Genomic DNA, 16700 nt, shown 5'->3' on the forward strand with positions numbered 1-16700 from the left:
CCCGTAACTGGTGAATTGGAATTTAACATATCCCTATTTATCCAATTAATTATCAAGGATTAAAAATTTATAAAAATCACTTAGAAAATATATGATTTATTTTCACTTGCCTCCCTCTAAATTTAATTAATTTTCAATTTCTCGTGTTACTTCAAGAAAATAACTATAATATTTGCCGTGTTTGAACGGAAATCGATAAAAGAAAAATATAGAAAGTTAGAGTCCGAGGATATTAGTTTTATTCTTGACGCAAGTTGTACTTGGAAGTGGATGTTTTTCTTGCGATGTTGGAACACCTGTATCGATATTGTTAGAAATTTTGCACTGGCAAGAAGAAACTTTATTTCTTGGCAAATCAAATTTATCCGTTGTGCGTGTAACACGTTGACTACGATAGAAAAAAAGAGGGTGCGAACTTAAAGCAATTTATTTGTTTCAGACGATAGTAATGTACCCCCGTCCAAACGTTATAACGTGTACGGTACGAGTATGGCTGCGAGAAATTGGATTCTCCCTCACCTACGGCGCGTTAATGCTCAAAACTTGGCGGTGAGTAAGAGTAATGTCGTTTCAAATGTTGTTTAACTTTGCACTCGAAAATTTCGAGCAAGCCCTGTTTGCTTAACAAATGAAAATCTTACGTCAGAGACCTTGAAGAGGAACAAGTGTTATTACGTGCTAAGGGCCATTATGAATGTATGCGTTTCATAGTGTTTCCATATTGAGAAAATGAAATTCTACCCTGTAAATTAACTCAGCAATTTTAGAGAAATTTTCAATCATTTTCCATGATTCAGTGGAAAATTTATTGCTGGGTGTTAGAAATATTTGGTACTATTGTAAATAATTATATTGTTTTAAAAGACTTTTATGAATTTTGATATCAATTTTTGAGATGGAAAATTTCTTTGTGATTTTCCTAAAGATTTTCCATAACTTAAAAAGATTTTCCTATGTTGTGGAAAGGCTTTCCATGGCTTAAAGGGATTTTTCTATAACTTAGAAAACTTTTCCATGATGTAAAACATTTCTGTAATGATTTTTCCATTCTCTAAGACTATCCACTATAATTTCCAAGTATTTTCCAAAACTCTGAAGGTTTTTTCCAAAACTTGCTACATCAATTATTCCTCAACGCCACTGTCATCCTACATAAATGATCATTCAAATTCTATCTTCGTCAGGATGGTCCCCAGAGTTGTATAAAAATTTCAGCCAACATATTCCACCCCCAAACCTAGCTGAAAAAGAAGCATTATTAATTAAATCAGTTTCAAATACAGAGCAAACATTTACACCGTAGTAGTTACGGATTCTGCGCTCGGAAATCCTCACATTTCCGTTAAATAAATAAATGTATTAAGTTAGGAAAGGGATTTATCGTGCGAGCGGTGGGCAGGAAACGTGGCAAAGGGGAGGACGTGTGCTTGGCCCAAAGCTTTACTCGTTGAAACGAGAGCATCGGTCTAACTGGCTAACGGATTCGAGGGTCGAAACTGGAACGAAGTTTTTTTCTCTTGTATTCAACTGACAAAGAGCGAAGAGCGGTGGGACGGAGGGGTGGTCGACGAGAGAGACTAGGGGATGAAAGTCGTGGGCAATCTTTGTCCTGGAATCTGCGCATCGCCGGAAATCCTGCAACTACTCGAAAATAGGGATCTCGTGGGAAGGGACGAAGAAAGACGAGAAGCGGGGAGTTACACACTCATTGACCAACGATCGCTGAAAACTTTTGACCTCGTTCTATGCATCTCAGCCTGGTTTATCATTGAAAAATCTATTGGACGCGAAAGAACAGGAAGAGGAAGGGCACAGGCCAGTACAGGCCGTTGGAAACGTTTGTTTCGCAGTGACCCAGTGGACAGAAGTATGGAAATCTTTTTTAGTCATGAGGAAATCTCTCTGAGTCATCGAAAAATCTCTTCCGCGCCCTGGAAAATTCTTTTAAGTCGTGGAAAATTTTCCTGAGTCGAGGAAAATTTCTTTGAGCCATGGAAAGCTCTTAAAAGTCTTTGAAAATTTTTCCAAATCGTGGAAAAATTCTCTTGAGTCATGGAAAATGCTCCTGGATTTTGGAAAGTTCTTCTGAGCCGTGGAAAATTTCCCCTCGTGATGGAAAATTCGTTGTAAAATCCATAACCATCCATAAAATTTTCGATATGTATACCTTTTCGTGAATCCGTCAGTTTCTACCCTTCTTTATTTCTGTTTTATGACTAAAGAGTGCGGTCTTCAACGAAGATCGATCAGTTTGACCTAAGAACCCCTGAAAATTCTTAACCGAAGTACCATCTATTCCTTCTTCCTCTTATTTCAATGTCAGACACTGAACAGTCTTTAGGAAAAGTTGGCCAAAGTCAGGTGAACAACGATAAACTGTCAGAAGTCCTATAGGAAATTGATTGATCCTTGGGGAACGTGAAACCGGTACCCAACGTCAAAGGCACTTCGATCTACGGTTGGAGATCACAGGAATTCCAAGAGGGACGTCCAAACTTTTCCCGCCTGTCAACAACTTCTCATGGTAACTCCTTAATCGGTCGAAGTGCTGTTTCGAGCGGGCAAGGCAACCAGGTCAGCCGGTGGTACACGCGTAATTGTAGAGCGATACCATAGGCAGATGAACGGTTCCCAGGCCAATAGTGTGTATTGTCCGAGTAATCAATGATCACTAGTTAGGGATGCAATCTGAGACTGTTTTGCCCTGTGCCTTTTCATCAATCGGCTGTCTGCGCGAAGTCAGGATCAATAAATCCACGACGGATGAACGATGTCCCTAATCCCCGACGAGCGATCGATGAATAGTCGCGGTCCAGGTGTAAATTTGAAGGTGATTTTGATTGGACTGATGATTGGTGCTTCAGCACGATGATTGCTCGATGCTTGTTTGCCAATCAGATGCTGACACTTCGCATTGTGCGCTCAGCCTGATATAGCACAGAGACATCTCCAACGCCCTGGGTGACTGTGTCGAAACTTTCAGGTCCCTCTTGGTCTAGGAACATTATCGACATCCGACTGCTTGCGACCATGTTAACAAGTGACTCAACAAGTCCAGGACACGGACCCCCGGGTCAAAGCAACGTTTCCATTCACCGAGTGCTGGATGCTCGTTCAAAGGATCTTTTTCTGCCTCCGCGACATCGAAACGTCGATGGTCCTTGAGATTAAAGGACAAAGGATGAAAGCCTGTCCGCCTCGCATTCGTATAAAGACCTCCGGTCTCAAAGTTAACTGTTTCCTCGACTAGTTAAAGATTACCTAGATAAAGTTCAGGCCAAAATGTTTGGCGCGATTCAGAGAAGGTTCTTAAGCTGTATTAAGAGTTCGCCAAGTTCATTACGTAAATTCATCTATATGGTATCCTCGCTAATAGGCACGACATTAAATGGATGCTAAGACCATTACCCGAGGGATGGATGGCCCTTTTCTGCGGCTCTCTGACTGGCGAAGTAAACTTTTTTGATTCGTAGCTACCTTCTTTTATTGCCACGGGTGTGCTTCACTTTGATCGAGGAGATTTCATTTCTGAAGATGATGCATCCCTCGGGGATACTACTGGACAGGGGGAGAGGTGTAGCCCGCTGAGTCTCCTCCTTGTTTCCTGAGGGGACAACATTGAATTATAGTAGACAATTGACCCGCTTCGGTCTCTATATTCAGAAAATTGAATTTCTTTATAGCTTCTATGTTGTTTCAGCTTCATAGAGTGGCTGTTCCACTGTGGAACTAACCGCTAGGGACCCCTAGATCTTTAAAGTAACTAGGACCACTGAATCCCATTCAGCCTCTTCTCACCCAATGGTCCCTGGTCTTTTGCTTTCAGCATATCGGTGATATTTAGGGTGAAATCGGCCAAGGCGGTGAAAATAACTGATGGCAGCCTACTGAAGCGGCTGGGGGTCATCGTGATGATATTCAGCGTGTTCCTGAGCATCCGTACCCTGGTCGCACCACCTGTGGTGATAGTTGCACGAACGGCTGATGATCTGAAGGCTTATCTCTGCCGAACCGACTGGTGGGATCACAGTTTCACCACACGTGAGTGATTTATATTGCTCTATTTTTTTTTTAATTTATAACTAGTGGTCGGGGGGGGGGGGATTCTCGTCAAACCACTTTCATCATAAACTTACCTAAGATTTCACATAAACTGAGAACTACTGCACCACTTACAATTCTTGATTCATTTCACGAACCTCGAAAAAAGTTTTTTCCCCAAAATTTGCAACAACAAAAATTCGTGCACGAACAGAAGAGAATTTCTGCTTTGGACACGAGCCAACTGAGAGCTCGTGAAAGCTTCTATTTGTTAAAATTTCTGGCTTTATTCCCAGCACTCGATCACCTTAACCTTTATCCAATAAAATAGACGGATATGTGTCCCTCGAAAAAAAGAATTTCATTGGAGTTTGTCAATTTTACTTAAAAACGATATTTTTTATTTATAGACGCAGGATTTCTTTCATTACCATTCACCGGGAACTAATTAAATTCGTGGTGCGAATGGACAGAAACGATAAGTTCCGAGGAGAAATAATTGTTAATTAGCTCGAAACTCGTGTTAAATTTCATGGAAATGCGACGTTCTGAAATAATATCAGATTGCTCCCGGCAGACATTCATATAAACCGTTCTCTTCTGCAGGTGTGATGCTTTTGTTGTGTTATTTTAGTATTCAATTATATGCTGCTTTTGTTTCTACTTCGTTATATTGATAGTCTCTTTTGCTTTCCTTGTTGCGTATTGGATTGCTTTCATGAGGATTCCTCCAGATATTGTTACCACGTTTCAACTACAATATTTATTTCCATACAAAATGTAACTTAATTCTTTTTAATTATAACCTTTACTTTTATTTGAATTTGTGGATATTTGAACACATTTGTGAGGTTATGTGAGCCACCATATTGCTTACGTCACAAAATGGCCCCCATACAAATTAACCTAACCTAAATCCACATTGAAAGTTTTTAATTATTTGAGTAGGTATTATAATAAAAAATGATTATATATTGATTTATAGAAAAGAAAATGACTGTAGTTCACCTACTTGCTGAACCATGAAAGGAAAACCTAACCTCTGATAACTGTCCTTATTTGATTCCACTATGAAAGGGTTAACGTTTTATCAGAACCATTATTGCGAGACTCTCAATATTCTCACGTCTTTTCAAGCAACGGAAACTCGATTTTCGAATATCAGTCCAATCGATGGATACGTTTCGAGCAGACCGAGATTAAGATGACCCGATATCAAAGTGTATATCAAAGCGACATTTCCATTCGATAATGACATCAAGATTCACGAAACTTAAAGTCGCAAGATATCTGAAATTCAAAATCAAGATACTTTATAGAAAAATTTGGAATTTAAGATTCACAACTTAAATTAAAGGGAAAGAAGGAAAGGATCAAATGTCACTCTTTCTTTTACTATTGTACGGCTTGTGAAATATTTTTTAAGAATAATTGGAAAGATAACTGCATGGATAGATTAAAATAGGGAGCCTCGTACTTTGAGACACCCTGTATATTTTAGTCGATTCATTGGAAACACGATTCTTTACTCAAGCTGGACATATCTGTGCTAGACACCATCAATTTACAAAACAAGCCAGTCAACGTTCATCGAATATTTTTGCTGCTGGTAATCTAATCGAGTTGGACCATTTACTGAAATGGAAACAACGTTTCGTACTCAAATAATTTATGAAGGGAGAAACTGCAGTCATGTTTGAAAATGTTTTCTGAAAGCTGCAATAAATAATGACGGTCTCCTTTCAATAATTTCAACGTCAAATTTAATTTAAAAAAAGAAAGAAACAAAATGGAACAGAAATTACCTATAAAATTTTATTTTAACAAATATTTGAAAATTTACAACAAAACATCAGAAGGATGCTAGAAATTTCATCTTATCATTTCTTGTTCTTTTTTACAATTTGTTGATAATACAGTTGGATACACGTGATGCACGTTTTTCCAGGATTAAAACTCGTGGCTGGTGTTGTTTCTGGATCGAACAAATCCGCGATGTATGTATGTCCCTTTCATCGAGTCCAAACACGATCGTAAACGTTTGTTTGTGCAAATATCATGGTATCGATGTAATTTTTATCCGGTCACGAAATGTTTACCATCATTTTCTTTCTCACCGAAACATTGGAGAAATTATACAATTTTAATTTACTTCTGATTCGTCACCAGTTTCTGGTAATTATCCATGAATAAACATGTTATTTCGATAGAGAAAAGTGTTTGTTTAATTTCAATTCGAACTTCCTGTTATTTACACTGGGAAAATAAACCGTGGATTCTCTTCCTCTCGATTATAATAATGGTAACTGGCTAATGGAATAAATGGAACGACCTTTCGTAATAAACTCTGTGTGAATGGGAAATATAATTTTACATTATTAAAGATGATTATTAGAAGAAATATAACAAAGGGAAAGGAAAGATTTGAATTAAGAAATTAAGGAATGGGTAATAATTGTCAGCTTACAAATTTATAAAAATAATTATAGAAGTGAAGATTCAAATAATTGTACGTTGATCAAGATATTCCTGAAAATCCTGCTAATCCGATGGCCCAGTATTATTCATCCCTGGGATTAAACATCAAACTAACTGAGAATTCCTCGCTGGCAAATTGCTCATGGAAGGATGTAGTTATTCCTTAATACCTTTATCTGACAGACGGCATAATGCGATAGTAGTGCCACCTAGAATCCTCGAAGAACGATCTGACAAAAGCACTACGATAGGATGTACCAGTACCTCCAGGACATTTCCTCTTCCTCATATTCTTGTTAAAATTCCCCATTTATGACTGATATTAACCCTCACACCTTAGCATTCTTAGAATTGAAATTCATCTTTACCTCTTTGTCTTCAATGAAGGACAGTCCTTAATCCCAACAGTAACTGTATCTATTAAAATCCTTAGGATATTCACCATATTCGATTTTAAAATACCGAGTCCTACACATCTTATGGGGGGAGGCATTTCTATTAATCGATTGCAAAAAGAATTATTTGTCCATGCAAACATAAGTTTTGAAAATGGCAGATAGTAAAAAGGCATCATCCTCCATTGTCCTAAGTCCTAAAGGTAAAAATGTCACTGAAATCTGTTTACCAGTTAAATTCCATAATAAATGGAGAAAATAGAAATAATACACGATAAAATTAATGGAAAGAGTAAGAAAATGATGGCAGCTAAATTAGAGAGTAAATCTGTTCGGTTTGAAAGTTCTGCCAGAAGGACTGGTAGAACAGATTGGGTATAAATTGATTGATCTCATTACTAATTATTGAATGTCATAAATAACTCGTGGAAAATATTCCCCCTTAGAAATGGTAGGTTAAATCTAGACTAATTGGCTCCATGAATAATTATCGATCGTGATAAATGCTTTCCAGAGATTTTCTTCCAGAGAAATTTATTCGGATAAGCTGATGCTATCAATAAAACAAAAATTTTTAAAAATATATTTCAATTTACCGGAGAGACTAAATTAAATTAAATATAGAGGTTATGAGAGATACAACAATATTGTATTTTAATAAGGACAATGATTAAAGACCTTTGTTATTTTTAGAAAATCCTAAAAAAAAAGCATCCTAGAGTATAACCAAAAGCAAAACTAAATTGCCTTCATTTTGTTGCAGTGGAGGTTATGTTCCTGATATGGGGCATCAGATTATGCATCGTGGTGAGAAAAACACCGTCAGAGTTTAACGAAAGCCGTTTCATCTCGATGGCGATTTACAACGAATTTCTACTGTCAGTCTTCCTCAACGTCTCCATGTAAGTACTATCCGCCATTTTGTACAAGATGGTTCATCAGATACATCCTAACCTTAATTAAGAATTGTATCATGTTTCTGCAATCTGTTTCATTTTAAAAACTACTTTAGTCCTGCATAATCTAAAATTTAGAAATGCAATCTTTCAGAAATATAGGTTACTTTCAAAAAATCAGAAATATAACACTGATCACCTAACGAATCGTTAATTTCAATAATGTATTCCGCCCATAGCCGGCGGTCGTTTCTCGCGAATTGGAGCGGAATGCCGGAAGTGGTTGTGGTACGGTTTGGGGCGCACGTGTTTCGCATAAATAATGCTAGGAGAGTGCAGCAGCATCCTTTGCCGTCCGCTTGAAACGGTATCGAATTAAGCCGAACGTTTTATGAGAGGTTAGGGTTACATTTTCCCCGGGACCACCTATTACGCCTGGCTGGAGCCAAGGGAACGTTAACCTAACCTCTTACCGCTATTGCGTTCTTTAACGTTAATTGCGCCCACGAGGTATTCGGGCAGAAAAATTGAAATGGGAAAAGAAGTTGAGCTCCCAGACAATTACTATTATGTATATCGCTTTGATTTCTTTCTGAGACACGAAAGACCCTCTTAAGCAAAGCATGTAACAAAAAAAGTTGAAAATTTATCACTAAATAGACGTAAGACGATTCGAAGGTCTTTTTAAGAAACATTCGCCAAGACCTCCGGTGATAGAAATACGGTAAAAGGCCCGTTCACACCCGTGCAATCTTTCTCGTTGCAGGTTGTTCTTGCAGTCGCCGGCCAATCCGGATTTATTGTACGTGATATTTTTCTGTCACACTCAGCTTACGGTGACGCTGCTGCTGTGCCTCATATTTGGCAGCAAGGTAAGACGCGAGGATCGATCCCGTTCCCCTGTTTTCATGCGGTCCACGACGTGACAAATGGCGGTGGGATCCTCGGGTCCTGAAGTCTGCGGCCAACCGGCGGAATTTATTTATTTCACGGCGCGCATATTGATCAGCTGGTAACAGCGCGTGGCCCCCCGCATACCCTCTTCCGGGTTGCAACTTGTAAACTAGTCGAACAGCCGCTGTCTAATTTATTTTCACTGCAGGACGGCGATGAAAAATCGCTGGCCCGTGGCAGGTTTCCCACGGGTCACGGTTTAAACCGAACAATGTTCGAGTGCTGTGATCTAGAATTTGGATTATATGGATGTTTTGCCATTTGACAAATGAACCCAATTAATACCCCTTAGGTTCAGAGACTTCTGTGTTACTAATGACCAGGATAGGTATTACCCAATCGTTTAGATGAACGTGGTAGCCTTATCGATTAGTGCATCAATGTGAATTTGACTTCAAGTTCAGCAAGCTGCTACTTAACTTTGGCTGATTAATTCAGATTCTTTGACTTCAACGAATCGTTCGGATTACACTGTACCTTTGATCCCACTTTTTGTGGGGTGGTAGCCGGGTTAATGAATCAGTGTCGCGAGAGTTTTTGTGGGGAAGTTTCCTAGAACCTTGGTGTCAATGTGCCGAAAACGTCCCCCAAGTGACGTCGTATTAGCTAGACTTTGGATTTACGACGCACGTCAGTCGCTGTCCACCGTGGAGGACAAAAGCTTTGAAAGGGCGAATGGTCTCCAAGGTCCTTAATTTAGAAAGTCTTGATCTCTCATTTGACCTACAGTGCCAGCCATTTTTCTTGGACCACTTAGTCCTGGGCCGTCGCTGAAAAAACAACGTTCTCCCACGTAGGCCTTAATAGCTGCTGCGCACATTTGGGAACGCCTTTGTATTTTGACAAGGATTTAGCGAGGATTGATCTTATAAATCTTCGGTGCAAAAACTAAGACGGATTTTACTATTGATCAGATAGGTGAATATTGAAAGGGACGGCGCTGAAGAAACGAGGTTCCATTCAATTCACTTTACTCCGAGCTCCTCCGGTGCAGCTTTACGGGCTACAAAAAGGGGAACGTCTGTCTTCTGCACCAATCTGCTGATTGATTTGCGGAGGAATCCTCTGTAGCGGTTAACAATGAGAGCAGCTTATCCGTCGGTAAAGATGTACTTCTATTATCTACCTAAACGATTCCAGGTTTTCCCTCGCTCGCTGATGTGCCATTTCTCTGTAGAACTTTGACTGTTCGACAAGGCAAATGTTCCACAGAGTTCAATTCAGGATGATCCATAAATCGCAGCTGGCTTTGAACGGCTCGGTGTACATTAAGGACTATGATTTTAGTAAAAGCCAGCCAAGTATGTCTCTCGCTTCCATGTGGTCACGGGACACGGGGTCGAACAAACTTACCGCCGTTGGCCAGATTTCTGACGGAAGTTCGAACAACGAAACTTCGCCATTTCGGCGAGGGCGGAGGATCCCCGCGAAAAACCGAGTGTCGACGAGACTGAAACTTGCCTGTTTAATGTAGGCCTACGTGGTGTTCCGTAGCGGGGGCAAGGACGACTCGAAGCACTTCGGAGCCACCGGGAAATTTCTGGGAAAAAGCAGCCGCCCAGCGGGCACTAGCAACCAGACGAACTCGATATCTCTTCAGCAAGGAAACTTCACCGACGAGAGCGACGGTGCGACGGTAAGAACTCCTCTACGTACCAGCCAATTTCTTGCTTTTCCCTCGTAAAGTGTCCAAGTACGTTTCGCGCCATATGCTTCCGCCATTGGGCTGAGTAATAAACAGGGACCATGAAATCAATATTTGGCTGACCAGGACCAATTCAACTTCCTTCCATAAGAACTAGTCCTATAGATTTAAAACCGCACCCACAAGGCGTAATAGATGATTAATGTCCTTGGAACAAACGTAGACAGAGTTTCCCACACGATCATTCATGTTTCGTAATTCCCGATAAGGAAGAACTCGTTCGAGATCAATCATGGTTATCATGTGCACAGGGACACCCTATATATCGCTGGCACACCGTGCAAGCAAATACCGATTAATAGTCATTGAACCGTCCTGACCCATTGTACGAAAAGCCGATTAATTGAACAGCGTGGCGCGTTAATTACGATATCGGGGCTAGAGATGCCGATTTACTAATGGCCCTCATTGTAATCCCTTTAGAAACTTACGGACGACATGAACCAACCTAACCTGAAAAAATTATATCCGAAATATTCTGGGATTTTTTAAACCTTCGTAATGGATGCAGGGTTATTTTGACCCATCCATAGATTTACTTTATTACCAAATTTAGAAATTAATTGTTCGATGGGAAATTTTAAGGTTAGGACGGATCGATTAAAACCTAGCCTCCTAAATCCCGATCGTGGTTCAGGGAATCGGCTTTCAACGACCGACCAGACGTGTACGAGGCATTTCAGTTCTGGTTGCATTAGTTTTGACAAAAGGGATCGCACGATAAAGGCCGAGCAAGAGAACAAATGTCATCCTCGAGGCTTTTAGGGCGGCAAAGATTGCCAGGCCGGTGGCAAAAAGCCTGGAAAATTGCATCGACCTGAAAGATACGGTCGGTGAAACGCAGAAAAAAGAGGGATTTAACTGAAACCTCATGCTTTGACATTCGACTGCCGATGATAGACCGAGAGACTAGTTTTTCGTCGATCGACCAACTTTTCAATCACTTTCACTTGGTAGAGATTAAATGAAAAACAAAGTCTCTTTTTTTTCTTCCATTACAATATTCATTGTTTGAGGTTAGGTAACGCTGGTTAAGCCTCAACTTTTAATCCATCGACATTAAACAAAGAACGAGTTCTTTTGCTTCTCTCATTGCAATAATTTGTTTATAATGAACTAATTAACCTTCCAGTGGAGTATTGTTCTGTGGAATTATTTTCTGTTTTAAGGTTAGATAACGCTGAATAATCTCTTTACTCGAATGTCGAAACATAACAAAGTAAATGGTATTCGTAGAATGGTCAAACTTTAATTAAACTTTCTTCTTCGTTTCGTATATAGTCACTTTCGAGGGTAAATCGTATTCTTTTTTTTTAGGGACACTAGCGTATACATATACGTTTAACTTTTTATTTTAAATTAAAGCTGCTTGGGAAAGATCAATGTAAATAAACGTTCTCTGAAATATTCTCTTGAAAACATTTTACAGTATTTGAATAATTTTTTATGTTAGGTGTCTCTTGATTTTTGAAGATGGCTGATAGTTATGAAAATTCATTTTTGAGATAACCTATAAAACACGATCATTAGTCATTTTTCTTTTAATGTTGCATTGAAGATAGGAAAGACTTTATTCGTTATTAACAAATAAAACAAGGGATGCAGAATCCAGTCTTTTAATTAGCATTAGCCTAGGTTTATCAGCTCAACCTTCATGGTCACCTTAAGCACCTTTTGGAAACTTCATTAGGAAGATCTGCTTGTTAAGCGGATTTCCTTTAAGCCTCCCCTTTACGTGACTCCCCATGAAATCAAACGATTATTTTTAATGGCGCTTCGTTTATTTTTACCTAAAAAAAAAAAATTCAAAAACATTTTTAAATATTTTCATGTTACAATTTTGTCAAACATTTCATATCTCTGTAATGTCACGTTTGAGTGACGTTATCGACAAAACCATACATTTATCTGTGGGCCGTTGATTGCGTTTAATTATCGTACGAACTAACAGCACGATGTTTGAATCAATGGCGAAGCAATTAAGGGTAATCTGTTGTATCCATAATTATGAAAATGTGCAAGATCAACAAGACGTAACCAGTTGGTGACTATATTGTTAATTAATAATCGTTCGATAATGCCTGGTTCGTGTTTGCATTCATTATTGATTGTAAACCGTTTGAAATATGCTATTTGTAAATCATTTGTATCTGATGTGTTTGTCAGCTAGTGATTCACTAAACGTCACTAGAATCCCCTAGCATCTGGTCCCATCCCTTACTAATCTATTCCTTCCTCTCTGAAATGTTTCAGGAAGAGTTTCGACGTTTCATCAACCAGTTGGAAGTACTGAAAGAGAAGAACGTTCTACTTGGGAACCACCATTTGGTGAACAAACTGGCAGCAATGCAGGAGGCTGCCAATCGTGCTGAGACCCAGGTGTCCACCATCCAGGCGATCTCTTCAAGTATGAGACTGAACGATCTGAACGGATCCACAGCAATCGCTGAAACGGAGGTCGGAGAACCTTATAAGAGCGACGAGAAAGGTAAGTCAGAGATCAGTCCATTTATGTTCATGCTCATTTACAATTGGACCAATCATCCGAATTACACTACAACGTACATCATGAATAGAAAGATCCTAATTAGAAAATCTATGAAAAATTTACTTTGGCCGAAACAATGTTAAAAGAGAGACCTAGAAATGTAAAAAACCAATCAGAAAAACTTCCAAAATCCTTTAATTGCCAAACACTTCAACACGTCTACACTGATCCTTCACGAAGAAGACCATTCACTACTCAGCAACAAAACCATCTTCATCATTTAACCATCCCACATTCGAAACACCTGGCGAATCTCCAGGTGGGGATACCAAAGAGAAGAGGTGCCAGGCATGTATAGAGAAGAACGGGATCAAGAGTAAGGATCAAGGATCCTCTAAGGACGCCGAAGTACTGGTGTCCGTGGAGTCGAAGAAGGCCAGGAGGACCAACGACGTGGCGGTTTCCACTTCTGGTAAAGCGACCACCACAGAGGACATCGGGACGGAGACGAAGCTCGATGAGAAGGAGAGCGATAAAAAAGACAAGAGCAAAAGCAAATCCGGCCACGCGAGGACACACGCCATTGTCATCAACTTGGATGACAAGAGCAGGTTCTCCGAAGAGGTCACCGTTTAAGATGATCAAGTGTGTTCCTGTGAACTGTTTCAATTATAGTCTTCTAGGTACAATTTCAAAAGGTACGATGAAGTAAAGTGAAATTTGGGTAAGGAGAAATTTTGTTTTAGGAGAAGTTTAGATTCGGTTCTTTTCTCAGTGATTGAAAAAAAACTTATATAGCAACTACAGACTTAAATATTCATGAATGCAGGTTGTCGAATTGTAAAAATACAAATTTCCTTGAAAGGTTTCGATCGTTTTGATCACCTAAGAGGAAAGTTGTGATATAATACTTCCTTGTATGCAGTAATTAATGATGTACTTGATCAAGAAAAATCTTAGAAAGTACATAATTCTTAAAAAAAAAATTATATGCCATTGATACTGTGGATTCTTCGCTAAAAAACAAATCGAAAAGTCCTTTACCATTTTTCAATCCGTGACTTAGTTTTTGAGATACAAGCAATTGAAAATTGGACGTCCATATTGGCCGCCATATTAAAACATGGCTGCCGTATTCAAAATGGCCTCTACATTCAAGATAACCATCAAACTTCAATTGTTTATATGTCAGCAACTAAGCCACGAATTGAAAAATGGTAAAGAACTTTATCGTTTGTTTTTTCATGAAGAATCTATAGCATTTGTGGCATAAAACTTTCTTGAAACGCTCAGTATACGTAGCACAAGATATTTCAGCAGAGAGAGATAGAATATAAAATCTCTTCAAACATGATTTTGCTTTTCAACGTATTGAAAAGAAGAAAAGCTAAAGCCACGAATAACGTATCTTAGACGTCTGTTGTATAAAAATTTTCAATTTTTCAACTGATAAACGAAGACATAAGGAACATTCGGTAGAGAAATGAGCCGAACTCTGTAGTGTGAAGAAAAATACGATTTCGAAGGTGGAAAGAAACTTGCAAAGTCTATTCAGATGCACCATTCTCATAAATATGCATCACTGATACCGTCCCAGATAGAATAGGCTTCTCTTGTTTTCATTAAAACTTCTCTGGTCTGCGGTAACTTTTCCAGTCATGAATAAATATTGACAGGAAAAGTTTGCTATCGATTCGAAATCAATTGTTAGTCGCTGAATTCGATCATGAATAAATGTTCACAATAAATTTCACAAATGTCTGCAAGGAATATTTAAATTTTCAATTTTTCCACGTACTTTTAACCCGTTAATTAAAAACTTTTCAATTTCGCATTGGACCACGTCCACTTAATTTCACCGGCTCACAAACTTTTTTCTCATCGTCCGAACGTTACCTAATTTAAAATTAATCTCGTTCCATATGAATTTAGCAATTTCGCAATATTTTCGTCTATCACTTCGAGGTCGAAGTTTTATCTGGGACACACTCGTTCATCAGCTACGAAAGTGATCGGTCGAACCTCGCGAAGCTTTCTGTAAATATTGCCGTTAGATGCTTATTCGAAGTCTTCTGCCGTATATTGTTAAGTCGATTTTGTAAAAAAAAAAAAAAAAAGACTTAAGAGACGATCTATAGATCGAGTGAGTAGAGGGGCGCCATCTGTCTCTCTATCTTTTTCTCTCATATCAATCCACCTGTTGTAAATATACGTTTGTAAATAAATGCGTCATGCGAATTTGCCATTAGACCGTAACGATCGGTTTTATTGTTAAGATCGTGCGTTAAGTGATCTCACGGACATTTTTAGGTTATAATTCACATGTGATGATACGTTTCGTCGCATGGCGTTGATGGACGGCGATGACGTGGGTCAGAGCATTGGGGGAGGGGGCTATCGATCTGAATAAAATTACTTATTAAAATTAATTGGTAATTGTTGCAATTGTACTGCAAAAGTAATAGGATATCGAGTAAATGGATATTTAATTTTTCAGCTGGGCATTGTTGCTGATGGCAGGGAATTAAAAAAGGCTAATGTTCTATAGTATTGTATTAAAACTTATAGTAAAATCTGTTAAGAAACAATTTTTACATTGCCGTTCATTAACGCCACACTATACGAAATTCCTCTTATCACGTAAATTTAATTATGCATATCGGTCTATCGCCTCGATCTTCTGGGAGATGGTAAGCTTCTGTGATCCACGAAAATTGATTTCACCCTCTTCGATGAATTAATCTCAAATAAATCGTTCATGGGAAATTGAAAAACAAAAGGAGAAATAATTTTATTCGCCACTCAAGATTATTTCAATTCTCATCCTTTAACGAAACGAAGAAGTCTAAAAATGTATAGAATACATACATACATGTTGTTGTTATACGATCCGTCGTCGGATAAGTTCCATTTTAGGGTAACGTTGATTTTAAGAGAATCGATTTTATGTGACACTAACCTTGTCTGTAACTGACAAGCGTGTCAGTGAATAAATACGTGAATAAATAAATAAACGAAGAAAAACTTTTAGATTTTCTTAACTTTACTTAAAAGTCTGGAAAATTTCGTACCGGAGGGCAATGACCACGGAAAGTATACCGAAAGGTTAGGTTAGGTGCCGCCTCATTTTCTTAGCCTTTCAACATTGGGTACCTTGGGACTTATTGTTTCGAGGAAAACGAGGCCATCTGCAATTGCGCCACCTTGTACATATTTGACAAGATGTCCTCGGTCCTAAGGGATACTGCATAATTTGCATCCTAACGAGGAATATGTTTCTAGGTTAGGTGCGCTACGGGGACTGGTTACAAGCATTAATTAAACTTGCAATATACCTACGGACGCGAAATTTGTCCCTGTCTAAATTAATTATCGTCCCACAGCATAGATAACTGTTTCAAATTAACTGTACGCATTGCAACTTCGTTAATTCAATTCGTCGATGGAACGGTTGCATAAAGGACAGTATGGTGGCGCTAGCGGCGAATATATCAAGTCGCAGCCATTAATTAACAACAATCCGCGTTGCCAGAATCAGATCGTAATGACGGCACGGCAAATAATTCATTCGTGACCGCGTATCGTGCGTTAATAATCTACGCGTCGTATGCCTGAAATTCCTTGACGCCATCGAGCGCAGCATGGCCGCGCTAATTTCTCCGCGACAGTGTCGCCATCTACCACGCAGTTTCGATAAACTGGATTCATGGATCGTTAGGAAACAAACGTGTGCCAATATTAAC

At 39.0% G+C, this 16700-nt stretch overlaps 1 protein-coding gene across 3 annotated transcripts in view; it reads left to right on the forward strand.

Annotated features, from left to right (window-relative positions):
* LOC114876664 (probable G-protein coupled receptor 158) overlaps nucleotides 1-14727 on the forward strand; it is an 81511-nt gene extending 66784 nt beyond the window's left edge. The window contains exons 9-15 of one of the 3 annotated variants that reach the window (XM_029188406.2): nucleotides 440-549; nucleotides 3827-4041; nucleotides 7678-7816; nucleotides 8577-8682; nucleotides 10239-10400; nucleotides 12723-12957; nucleotides 13277-14727. In XM_029188406.2, the coding sequence (XP_029044239.2) occupies nucleotides 440-549; nucleotides 3827-4041; nucleotides 7678-7816; nucleotides 8577-8682; nucleotides 10239-10400; nucleotides 12723-12957; nucleotides 13277-13593 (1284 nt within the window). In that variant the 3' untranslated portion in view covers nucleotides 13594-14727. Of the gene's footprint in view, nucleotides 1-439; nucleotides 550-3826; nucleotides 4042-7677; nucleotides 7817-8576; nucleotides 9866-9941; nucleotides 10401-12722; nucleotides 12958-13276 lie in introns of those variants that run through there. The other 2 variants (XR_006830221.1, XR_006830222.1) reach the window with 2 other exon arrangements.
* Nucleotides 14728-16700: the final 1973 nt, after the last annotated feature.

Source organism: Osmia bicornis, chromosome 16 (genome assembly GCF_907164935.1).
Source record: "Osmia bicornis bicornis chromosome 16, iOsmBic2.1, whole genome shotgun sequence".
NCBI classification, from domain to species: Eukaryota; Metazoa; Arthropoda; class Insecta; order Hymenoptera; family Megachilidae; genus Osmia; species Osmia bicornis.